The sequence below is a fragment of the Gallinula chloropus genome (assembly GCF_964237585.1).
Source record: "Gallinula chloropus genome assembly, chromosome: 2".
Classification (NCBI taxonomy): Eukaryota; Metazoa; Chordata; class Aves; order Gruiformes; family Rallidae; genus Gallinula; species Gallinula chloropus.
Window position 1 is genome coordinate 108,320,225 of NC_140086.1, and position 11,010 is coordinate 108,331,234.

Genomic DNA, 11,010 nt, shown 5'->3' on the forward strand with positions numbered 1-11,010 from the left:
AATTCAAGCTATATTCCCTGCAGGTCGAGGCAGCACACTATGTTCTCTTCTCTGAGTGTGCTAAAAGAATATGGCTCAGAATGCAGCTTTTATTTTATTATTAAAATAGGTTGGCCTGGTTGGGTTGGTTTGTTTTAAATCTTACTTTCCATTCTTACAGAAAAATGCTTTTGCGGGAGCTTACCTCAGTTTGTTTGCTTGTTTTCTGATATTCTTTGCTACAGCGAGTAGGGACAAATTAACTCTGGATTAAAAGTAGCACATGCACAACCTCAGTTTTTACGAGCGGCTTTTTCATCGTACTCATTAGGTTTAACCTTCAACTTTGTTCACACACACGAAGGACTTCTGGAATATTTATGTTTAATTGCTTGACAGCCTGCATCAGCTGTAGCAAACTTTGTCAGTAAGGTAGTTATCAACTGACACTGCACGAGTATTTAAAAAAATGGAAGTTTATTCATCTTTCAATGGCTCAAATAGCAAATAAAAGGACAGGATAAGGCATCAGCCAAGACAGCTTTCACATGTCCGGTGGCTTCATAACACCTCAGTTCCCAGTAGACAGGTTCCAAAGCAAAGTCACAATGTTAGTGGTTAGACTCCCTGGCTAAACAGACCCAAATGAGTACACGGTAAGATGAAGACTGGCTTATTCACCAGAGTTACACGAGTAACTTTAATTCTGCACTTGGCAGTCTACTAAATGCACATACAAAATTCCTATTGATAAATATTTAACATGACAAATATAACTTCTAAGATTTGAGTCCCTAAAACGTCTGTTAGCATGAAAGTTAAATATTTGTTACCTAGTTTGCTTGAGCACATTTTAAATTGTCAGTTATAGGTTTACACATGTATCAAAAGTATAACAGTTTGTGGAATTGATCTAGCCTATCTCACCCCAAAGAGGTAAGCGGAGTCCAAAACCCTCAAACATTCTGGTATGTGTCTAGTTAAGATGCAGCATACTAACCGTGTGCTAGGACTCTTGCTGTTCTGATGCAACTGAGGCAGTATGTTTTGTTTAGGGATTTTGGATGCACATGGTCAATGTTTCTGTATTGCAAAGCACATTTGATTGTTGAATATCAATATTAACTAGAAAAAGTAGCTACAATGTTCCCCATTTGAAAATAAACATAAAACCAGACTGCACAAAACCTGCAAATAGCTTCAGCATGACACACCATGTTCCCATAGCTGAATAGGAGGAACACAACAGAAAATAACTGATGACACCAGGATTTCTCAGACAACATCTTAACTCAAAACACATTAGCGCTACTGAATCAGCTCCACTCCACCCAACTCCAGGGAGTTTGAACCCAAGAAACATCTTGACAAAAAAAAAAAAAAAAAATCTACTCACAGAAGGGAAGTTTCAAGGTATCAGCACACAGTTTGAAACAACCATTCCAGGCTTAGATGTGCCACAGGCTTATGGCCTCAGTTTATACAAATTCTGATCTTTCAGTTTTTAAGATATTGTTTACCAAGTTACAGATGACAGAGTATGCTCTGTATTATTCACAATACCAGAGGTATGGCACACATGTAGAGAACAGACACTGCTAGCAGACAGCTAGTTAGCAAATTCATCCATGTAACTGCACTCCAGAGGGAGGGCAGTCTCGCACTGATGCGCAGGGACAGTCTCCATGCAACAACGTTGAATACACACACTTGATTAAGCAACCTGCCATGTTTAGGTTCTAAAATTAAGGCATATTCAAATGTTTCAATGTAGAAGATCCCATCGCTCCTCTAGGTTAATCAGGTAGTGCAGAACCATGTGTAATTGTCGCCAACACAACTGTTTGCATATACATTATTCTTTCCCAATTTACATGACTCCATGGCAAGATGTCTGCATACCACTGTCAACCACCATGTTTACAATTGTTATTCTCAAGGCAACAAAAGACAAAATGAATTGACAATTACCAGTGATAGAAAAGTATGTTATACAGAACCCGCCAAGCAACACCTCCCCCCTCTGTTCACTACTGAAGAAAAGACTGCCTATGGAACACTACATTCAGAAGAAATGTGAGAAGGTAGGCAATTATGAAATGGACTGAACTTGGCTTCTTCTTGAAGCCACTTTTTTTTTTTTCAGTGAATTTGACTTTCAGTGCAGCTCCAATTCATGCTTTTAGTGGTACATTACATTTCCCAACATGTTAGTTTCAGTCACTTGAGCCTTCAACGGCATGCTTATAAATTATGGTTTTTATTAGTATGGTCAGGGTAGGAAAGGAATTCAGGGCTCTGATTATAAAATGCAACATCTTTCTCTGATCCTCTTAGCTAGACTTTTTCTTTTCTTCTTCCCATTCTTTTCTTTGCTGTCTTCCATTTTTCTGGCTCTAATTTCTCTCATTAAATCAAAAAACACCTAAAAAAAGATGCAAAAACATAAATTCAAAGACACAGACATGAGTTGAATATCACAGGCGATCATTTGTTTCAGTTGTTTAGAATAAAGTCAATTAAATATAACCAGTTTGAACAAATATCAATCCAACAAATATTAACCTGAAGCAGTCTTTAAACTGAACAACTCGAGGAGGGGTTTCCAAAGTGGCAGTGCTCAGGCTACTGCATCCTACTGGGGAAAAAGCCAGGCCAAACAAAGCAGTGACAAGTGTTCCTTAGCTGCCTCACAAGACTAGAACCAGAAGGCCAGCCAACCACCTCAAGGGTGTGTATGGCTGCGGTGGACCCTCTTGCACTCCTCCAGGGAAACCTGTGTGCTTGATTACCTCTCTGAAACACCTGCACACTCACACACACAGCATGGGAATAAACAGGAAGAACTGGAGGTCTGTGCGTGGTCACAGGGCCACGACCTCACTGCAATTACAGACCCATGGTGGGATAGCTCACAACTGGAACATGCCATGGATGGCTACATACTTTTTAGGAAAGACAGGCCAGCGAGGTGAGGTTGTGGAGTTGCTTTTTATGTGTGAGAGCAACTGAAGTCATAGAAATCAGAATGCTTTGAGTTGGAAGAGACCTCAAAGATCATCTAGTCCCAACCCCCCTGCCACGGGCAGGGACACCCTCCTGGACACCTGCCTGAATGTGGTCCTGTGCAACCTACTCTAGGTGATTCTGCCTTAACAGGGGGGTTGAGAATAGATGATCTTCAGAGGTCCTTTCCAAACCCTACCATTCCATGAGTCTGGGAAATTCTGTCAGACAATTTTCCACCACAAGAATTGAGTCTCATCACCAGACAAGATTAAAAAAAAACATATTATCTACATCTTAATGAGGAGACGTGAGGAAATCAGTTTACATTTAAAGCATTCAGTGATGAGCTATAAAGGTGGAAAGAATGCAACACCCAATTCTAGAAACACATGAATAGAGCAACAGCATACACTGAACACTTCATGGTTAGTATGTCCTGTGATGCAAGTCTAAACAAAGTGACTGGGGGAAAAATAAATAAAGCAGCATTTCCTTTTACGTAAGGTTACCAATTGCATAACTAAATTTTTAGATCAGATAATCTCAACTGCTATATTACAATCTCCAAGTGTATATGGACTTCATTTTCATCAACTGGTTTAGTAGGAAAAAGAAGTGACCAAGTTGGAAACACAGCAATGACTTAGGAGATCCTACCGTCAGTTAAAGTTTTATGATTGGACTGCTTAAAGCTACACTACTCATTTTAAAGGCTGATTTTGACCTGACCTGCAGAAGGCTACAAATAATCATTTCATCTTTATAATTTTACTGTAGTAAATCAGTTGAGCAATTCCAAGACCTATATGTCTCTGGAGATGTTTTCTAGATCTACGTCAGGGGACTTTATCCATTTCTGTGAAACAGAGAGTGCAGGTTTATTTGCAGTGACACCAATCTCATATTGACTGCAGCAAGAGCATCAACCTTCATTACACAGGGCCCAAGGAAAATCAACATAACTACAGACTCCCACCAAGAAATAGGACTGCCTTTAACTTTATCAAGGTGCACGAAGTTCTTTACTTGTAGTTAAATCTATGCTAATAACATGCAAATGTCAACTTGCTTAGGCACTGACACCATACTATAGTATTTAGCTGCCTTTGATACATAGCGTTCTGAGAAGATGCTCCCTTTTACCAAGATGATTGAAAGCCAACTAAGCAAACCCACTATTCTGGAATTCAGGGAAGCCAGATTTCTTATTTAATAGCAACTTCAGTTCACGCAACAAACTTCATAACTTTAAATGCTCCAAGTAACAAAGAATATTTACTAGTGCCAAAGCAGCATCATTTATCTAACCTTAATTCTATACTATACATGCTAATCTGGATCCATAATGCCACTAGTTACAAGAAGAAAAATTGGAGCTCTGTAGTAGCTCTGTGTGACTAAAAGCTACTGATTAGAAAACTATTTATATATATACACACACACACATATATACACACACACACACTTTTTTTGCCAGGTGCTAAATGACAGTGAAGTGGCTTTTCCAGAGCTGGGTATTCTACATGACTGTACCAGACTGATATTCACTGCAACCATGCACCAAAACAAAAAGATGTACTAGTTTGTATAACAACATCAGAGCTGTATCAATGAGACAGTTCTGCTGCATTTAATTGACTTAATTTTCTCTAAGGAGCAGCATGAAATTCTTACTATAGAATTGAACAATAAATTTTGTCAGGAAAACAACTGACAGCAGACAACAGTGGAGTTGTTGCAAAAGGGAACTCGCGTTACAGCTGTTGTGCTGCGACTGACAGCTCATATGTACAGATTTACACCAGAGTACTTCTCAATCTGCGATGAGGTCTATCAATAGCCCCAAAAGTAAAGGTTGGAAGCTGAACTAAGCTACTGATTTCTGTGACACACATCCATTACTCTTGCAGCCTACGAAGCTGAGTTATTCTGAATTCTGTATTCCACAAACTCCCATCTTTTAGAGTTACAGTTGAAAGACATACAACTAATCAATAATTTATCCTTTTGGAGGCAAAGTTTCTCTGACTGTTATCTTGTGACCTTTTGAAACAGGTTTTATCCCTGGATAGAAGGAGGCACTTCTAGTCTGTTCAAAGCTTAAAAGGGTTCATCTATTCTTCATTGAAGCAACACAGAATGAGGTGTCTAGTTAGAGAGGGCTCCAAATCCCTCCCTTACCTACTTTCATAAGCTGTTTTATTCTGACTGAGGATCAGACAGCATTCTTCACTCTTCAGAAGCAGACTGTCTGCTAGTTACAGAAAATAGCTGCCTCAAGAAATTTTTTAACGAGGTAAGATCCTGTAAAACAACTGCTTGCAGTTTAGAATGGGATAAACTTGTCAAACCTAACATTTTCACTGTTCTGCATGACGTCACCTGGTCACATGCTCCTCACAAGCTAAGGGAGAAAAGCATTTCATTCACATTTCACATACATAACTGCTAAAATAACCAACATACAGAGAAGAGAGGTATACAGTAAAAACTGATTAAGAGATTCTTGGTATAAAGAGGCCAGTTATTAATTACCTTGTCAACATTAGCTCGTGTTTTTGCAGAAGTCTCCACATAGTTAACATTCCACTGATCAGCTCTGTTTTTTGCTTCCTCTACAGAAACTTGCCTTTTATCTTCCAAATCTGATTTGTTACCAACTAGCAAAAAAGGAACATTCTCATCTTCTTTTACTCTTAAGATCTGCTCCCTGGAGAGGAAAAAAACATAAAGCTTACCGTGAAATAAAAATAAAATAAAGTTTTCTATGGAGTACTGTTCTTAGAACACAAGAAGAACTCACACTAAATACTCTTCCATCTTACACTGAGAACCCACTTATTCCTTTTACAAACCTTACGTAACAGTGAAATATTAAACCTCATTATGACACTATACAGAATGAAGAAATTAAGGTAAGGTATACAACTAGTCCTCTAGGAAGGAAGAAGTCTTTCCTTTAAGGTGAGAATTGAAAATAAGCTATTTCTTTTACCAAAGGTGTTACTTTACCATTGTCTTTACATTATTATTTGTGATTGCTGTTTTTATGCTACCCAAACTTCAGTTTTACACTTGATTTTTTTCCTAATAAAATATACGTGCCATTTTTAAAGCTGATAAAATGGTATAGAGCATACCAAGAGAAAAATCTCCCTGTGAGGAATCTTTCTAAAGTCAATTACATTCAGTCTCTGCAGAGACCTTCATTCAGTTATAAGCCTGTGTATAGATCCAAGTTGTACACACATCAGACTTTGAAAGACAGGCCCTTCTACTCTTTGAACTGTCAGGATGAAGGGCTTAAAGTTGTAAATAAACCTCAGTGCTACAAATGGTTTGGTAGGTAAGTCTTCAACACTGAGAAAATATTGGAAGTTTTCTTCTGATCAGAAATGCATTAGAAGTACCAGGAAGAACAGTTTTTCCTGAGGGGTATTCTCTATTTTTGTCTCAGAAAGGAGTACGAAGTTAGAAGTGAAACGTTGCCCTTTAATGCAGAGCACTTTCAGAAAGAGCAACAAAAAGCACTAAGAAACAAATTCCTTTTGCTGGCTGAGGTGAAACCTATTGCCAGATTTAAAGCTGAATGGAGAGCAGCTGAAGAGAATTAATTAAGTACACCCTTATTTGGTGTACAGCAGGATCTTCATGCTATTACAAAAAGCTCTGGACAGCACACAGTCTTGTTAAGGAAGTCTACTCACAGGGTTTAGAAACTGCTGTTAGCCCTTAGGGTTGGGGTTTTTTTTAAAACAATAAATATGTATTTGAGGCAGCTTGTAACACCACAAATATTCAAGTCTGAGGTGTAATTAAAGCAACATTCCTCCTCTTCCCCACAAATATCAGCACAGATGTTTTAACACGGTCTGCAGCTATCCACATGCAGTTTGAATAGTCAGTCTATTAGGAAGGGTGGCCAGAAGAAAACTCAGCACATCACACTTCAGTATCTGTGCAAGTAAGACTTGTGCTACAAACCAGTAGCTTGCAACAGTAATTGTTCAGGTGATGCCAAACATCTTCACCAGGTAAAGAGTCAATCTAAAAGCAATCCAGATGCCAACATTCTCCTTTGAGACCTCTCTACAGACTGATCATCTCCTGCACAAGAAACACCTAATTAATGATACACCTGCTTGAAATCCAGAACTTAAAAGCCCATTAGAGCCAGACTAATTATACTCAAAGAAAGACCACATTTTATCAAGCTGCCTTTCAAACATTTTTAAGTTTAGTCACTTGCAGGTCTGCTTTTTATTGAAAAAAATAAAAATACTTGGAACAACAGCATTTCAGAGCGCATCACAAACGTCACTGAAGACGCCAAACAGCAGTCAACAGCCTTCCTGTTGGAGTTGTGCCGTTCCAGCAGACCAAAATTCCATGGAAACAATCAAACATCCACAGTCTTCTTGTCACTTTTTTTCATATCTGTCATTTAAGCAGCACTCCTTCAGGCTGATCAACACCACCAAAGGTAATTTAACTGAGCCTCCCACGGATAGAGGTTACTTCTACACAGAGCAGAAAAGACGAGTTTTTTCTGAGCTACATTTTAGCATGTGGATTGCTATAGTTTCAAGAGCAACTTGAAAGGCACTTTCAGAGTTGGGAGTTTTTCTCTCTTCATTGAAGGGATTTTTTTTCTTTCAGTTTTGCTGTTTCAGCATGTATATTGTCAACACTCACCTTTGCTGGAAAAGTAGGACTTTAGAGCCATGTAAGATCACCTACATTGAAGCATTAACAGGATTTTAACCAGATGTGAATAGGTCATTTTGCATCTTAGAAGAGCTCAACCATACTAAATTGTCCTCCAGGATTGACAACACCTCACATAAGCCTGCAAACAACTGAAGGCCCGCGCTTCTCTCTCTACATGTATGAGCAGAGAGACACAAATTAAAAGCCACCTCCCTTACAGATATTAAGCATATCCTGATACTCAAAGCTAATTAAGCTGAACATGACAGCATCTCTAAGAAGCCTTATTTCAGTGGGACATGGATAACTTCTTATATTTGTTTCTTTTTATCTCAAAAGGTTACCACCTCTTCCAGTTCACTACACCTTGAACTGGTAATTTTTTTCCTCATCTCTTGTCCTTTTTCAATATGGAGTTGAATGACTTAAACAGGCTTTACCTCTTGACCAAAAGTAAACACCTGTAGTGTATTCCTGTCTGTTTGTCTCCTAACAGTCTGTGTTTTAGTATGCTGATGATTGAAAATCATCTTAAACCCCTATCCTGTTACATCTTTATTACACCAGTCCCAAAGGTTGTTTTTACCACATTACTCTCTATTAACTGAAAAACCAACTTTTATGAGACAGGTGAATGCTCTGCAGAGCTTTTGTCTTGCAGATTCAAAAACTTCTATCAGTGTCTTTTCTATAAAAGAATTATATCCAAGCAAAACTGAAGGGGCAGCTTTACAGCAGGCCTTTTCACAAAATGTATAGCTAGTACAGAATATTCAAAAGATACATCTTATCTGTTTTCCATAAAATACTTTTTATCAGGTAGATAGATTTGTCTTGCCTATACTACGCGTGTCAGTGCCCCAGAATGCAACGCACATATTTCACACAGTCTGAGACTTTGCACGCAGACATCACCACGCTTGGATGTTCTATGCAGTTTTTACCTGGAACCTGGTCACATCATCAGCTTTTTCTTTGTGTGATTTTAAAAGAAGTGATTGGCACTAAGAGGTTTCAGCAATTAAACATAATCTTTCATTAACTGAATTTTGTGTAATGTCTTCCAAGTTCTGGTGTTAAGCATTTCTGGAATTAATCACAGTTAAGAGTAATGGTTTTGAACTAGAAAAGGGGAGATTTAGGTTGGATATTGAGAAAAAGCTCTTCAATATGAGGGTGGTAGATCACTGGAACAGGTTGCCCAGAGAGGTAGTGGAGGCCACATCCCTGAACACATTCAAAGTCAGGCTTTACAGGGCTCTGAGCAACCTGATCTAGTGAAGATGTCCTTGTTTACTGCAGGGAGGCTGGGACTAGATGACTTGTAAAGGTCCCTTCCAATCCAATGCATCCTATGTTTTTGTATCTATAAAGTATTCCAGTATGAAAAAGCTGGGCATGCTACAGCTGCCCTTTTGCTCTAGGTGATGTTTTACAGGTTAAAAGAAATACAGCATAATCCTCTATATGAAGAAAAAAATTTAAAAAGACACTTCTAGGGAGTATGCAGTATTATACACATATTACACAGAACTATACAATCTATAAGCAATTTTTCTCAGACCTATTACTTTGGATAGCAGGTATGCCTACTCATACACTGCTGCTTAGCACAAGTACTAAATCAGCAACGCTGATTTACAAAGGGCAGCCCAGCAGCCTTCTGAACATCCCTATGTCCCTGCTCTGCAGCAACAGCCCCCTTTTGCTGCTGTGTTTTTGAACACCAAAGACACCTGAAGTAGTACAGACAGCACAGGCACAGTTCTCCATCTGTTCAAAATATTATGAGAATACACTAAGAGCTGCCATCTAATCTGAACTAGCACAAGGATATTACAAAACAAACAATAAATCACTTGTGATTATCTCACTGTAATTAGATTAATTAACTCGTCTTGTAACTTACCTGAAGTCTGCAGTTGCTGCAAAGGATTCCAGCTCTGTAATAGAGAAGACACAAAGAAAACCTTCTCCACTTCGGAAGTAGTTGTCTCTAATTGCAGCATAGTCCTCCTGCCCTGCTGTGTCCAAAATATCAATTTGGACTTCTTCTCCATCCAGAACCACCTTTTTTCTGTAGCTGTCTGCTTTGGTGGGCTCATAATCTTCAACAAACTAGAGAAAAAGAACAACCATTCAGGATATAAAATCATGCCTTTACAAGGCAAATGCTTCTATTTGCATGTAAGGATATAACAAATATCTTGTACAGTTTCAGTAAGAAGTGCATGTATCTAGGTGATGTGAAATACTCAAATGACTCATAGTTAAAGCAGCCCAGAAAATTTATAGGTTGGGTTTTGTGGTTGTGTTGGGGTTGTTTTTCTTTTTTAAACTTACCTTAGCCATTACAAGGAAATTTTAGAGGTAACTGTGAAACATCAATGTCTGTGCACTACCCAAAACTCTGCTTCCAGTCAAGCACAACATCTGGCTGTGTTCCATTATGCTATCAGGCAGTGCTGTCTTTGAATATATGAAGCATCAATTTTTAAAGGACACTGAAGCTTTAACTTCTGCCTTTTTCATTAAAAGAATGATTACCACTGGAAAAAACCTCAGATTTTTCTTCCTCTCCAACAGTGGCATAAAAACATGGGGAAACAGTCATTTCAGGCATCATGCAATTCACCCAAGTAGAGTGCTAGAAAACATAAGTTCTAATATGTCTATTGAACAATGACAAAATACTTGATAATATGAAAGAGCATCTAATTACTTAGAAATCTGAAAAATGACAAACTGCACCTTTGCAGTTATCTCCAGAGGGCAAATCACTAATCTCAAAAAAAGTTTTTGTTTAATCACTGACTTTCATAGCACATCATATACATTTAAACCCTTTCAGAAAAGAAACGTACTAATGAATGTTTAAATATGACTACATAGCAGAAATCTCCTAGTTTCTAGTGCAGATTCTTACCTCATCATACATAAACTGTAGTGTTAAAGCAGATTTTCCTACACCACCGCTTCCCACCATGATGACTTTGTGTAAAGCCAATGAATTCTGTCCTTTAGGCTTATTTGTTGCCATCTTTGGATTGCAGAAAATTCACAAGTATAAAAGGAAAAAAATACCTAGAAGGAAAATATTGATTCATTAGTTTCCCTTTCCTCCTCCCACATGCACTGTTTAAAGTGGATTTGTTTTAAATTGCCCCATATCTAGTGACTTAATTTCAGTTCTGCTATCTTCAGTGACAGCTATCTGCTGTTTCACTAGAAGCTAGTCCACAAATTACACTGAGCTGGTGGTCTTTATGTAGCATGAGCAAAGAAAGCATTCACTGTTTGGAAAGGGCAGGA

At 38.4% G+C, this 11,010-nt stretch overlaps 1 protein-coding gene across 1 annotated transcript; it reads right to left on the reverse strand.

Moving 5' to 3' along the window:
- Positions 1-1,985: 1,985 nt before the first annotated feature.
- RALA (RAS like proto-oncogene A) lies at positions 1,986-10,738 on the reverse strand (the record flags this gene model as incomplete). The annotated part of the gene is made up of 4 exons (XM_084280222.1): positions 1,986-2,404; positions 5,524-5,698; positions 9,608-9,816; positions 10,625-10,738. 4 exons carry the CDS (start codon positions 10,736-10,738, stop codon positions 2,282-2,284), a joined length of 621 nt encoding a protein of 206 aa, XP_084136348.1. The 3' UTR covers positions 1,986-2,281.
- Positions 10,739-11,010: the final 272 nt, after the last annotated feature.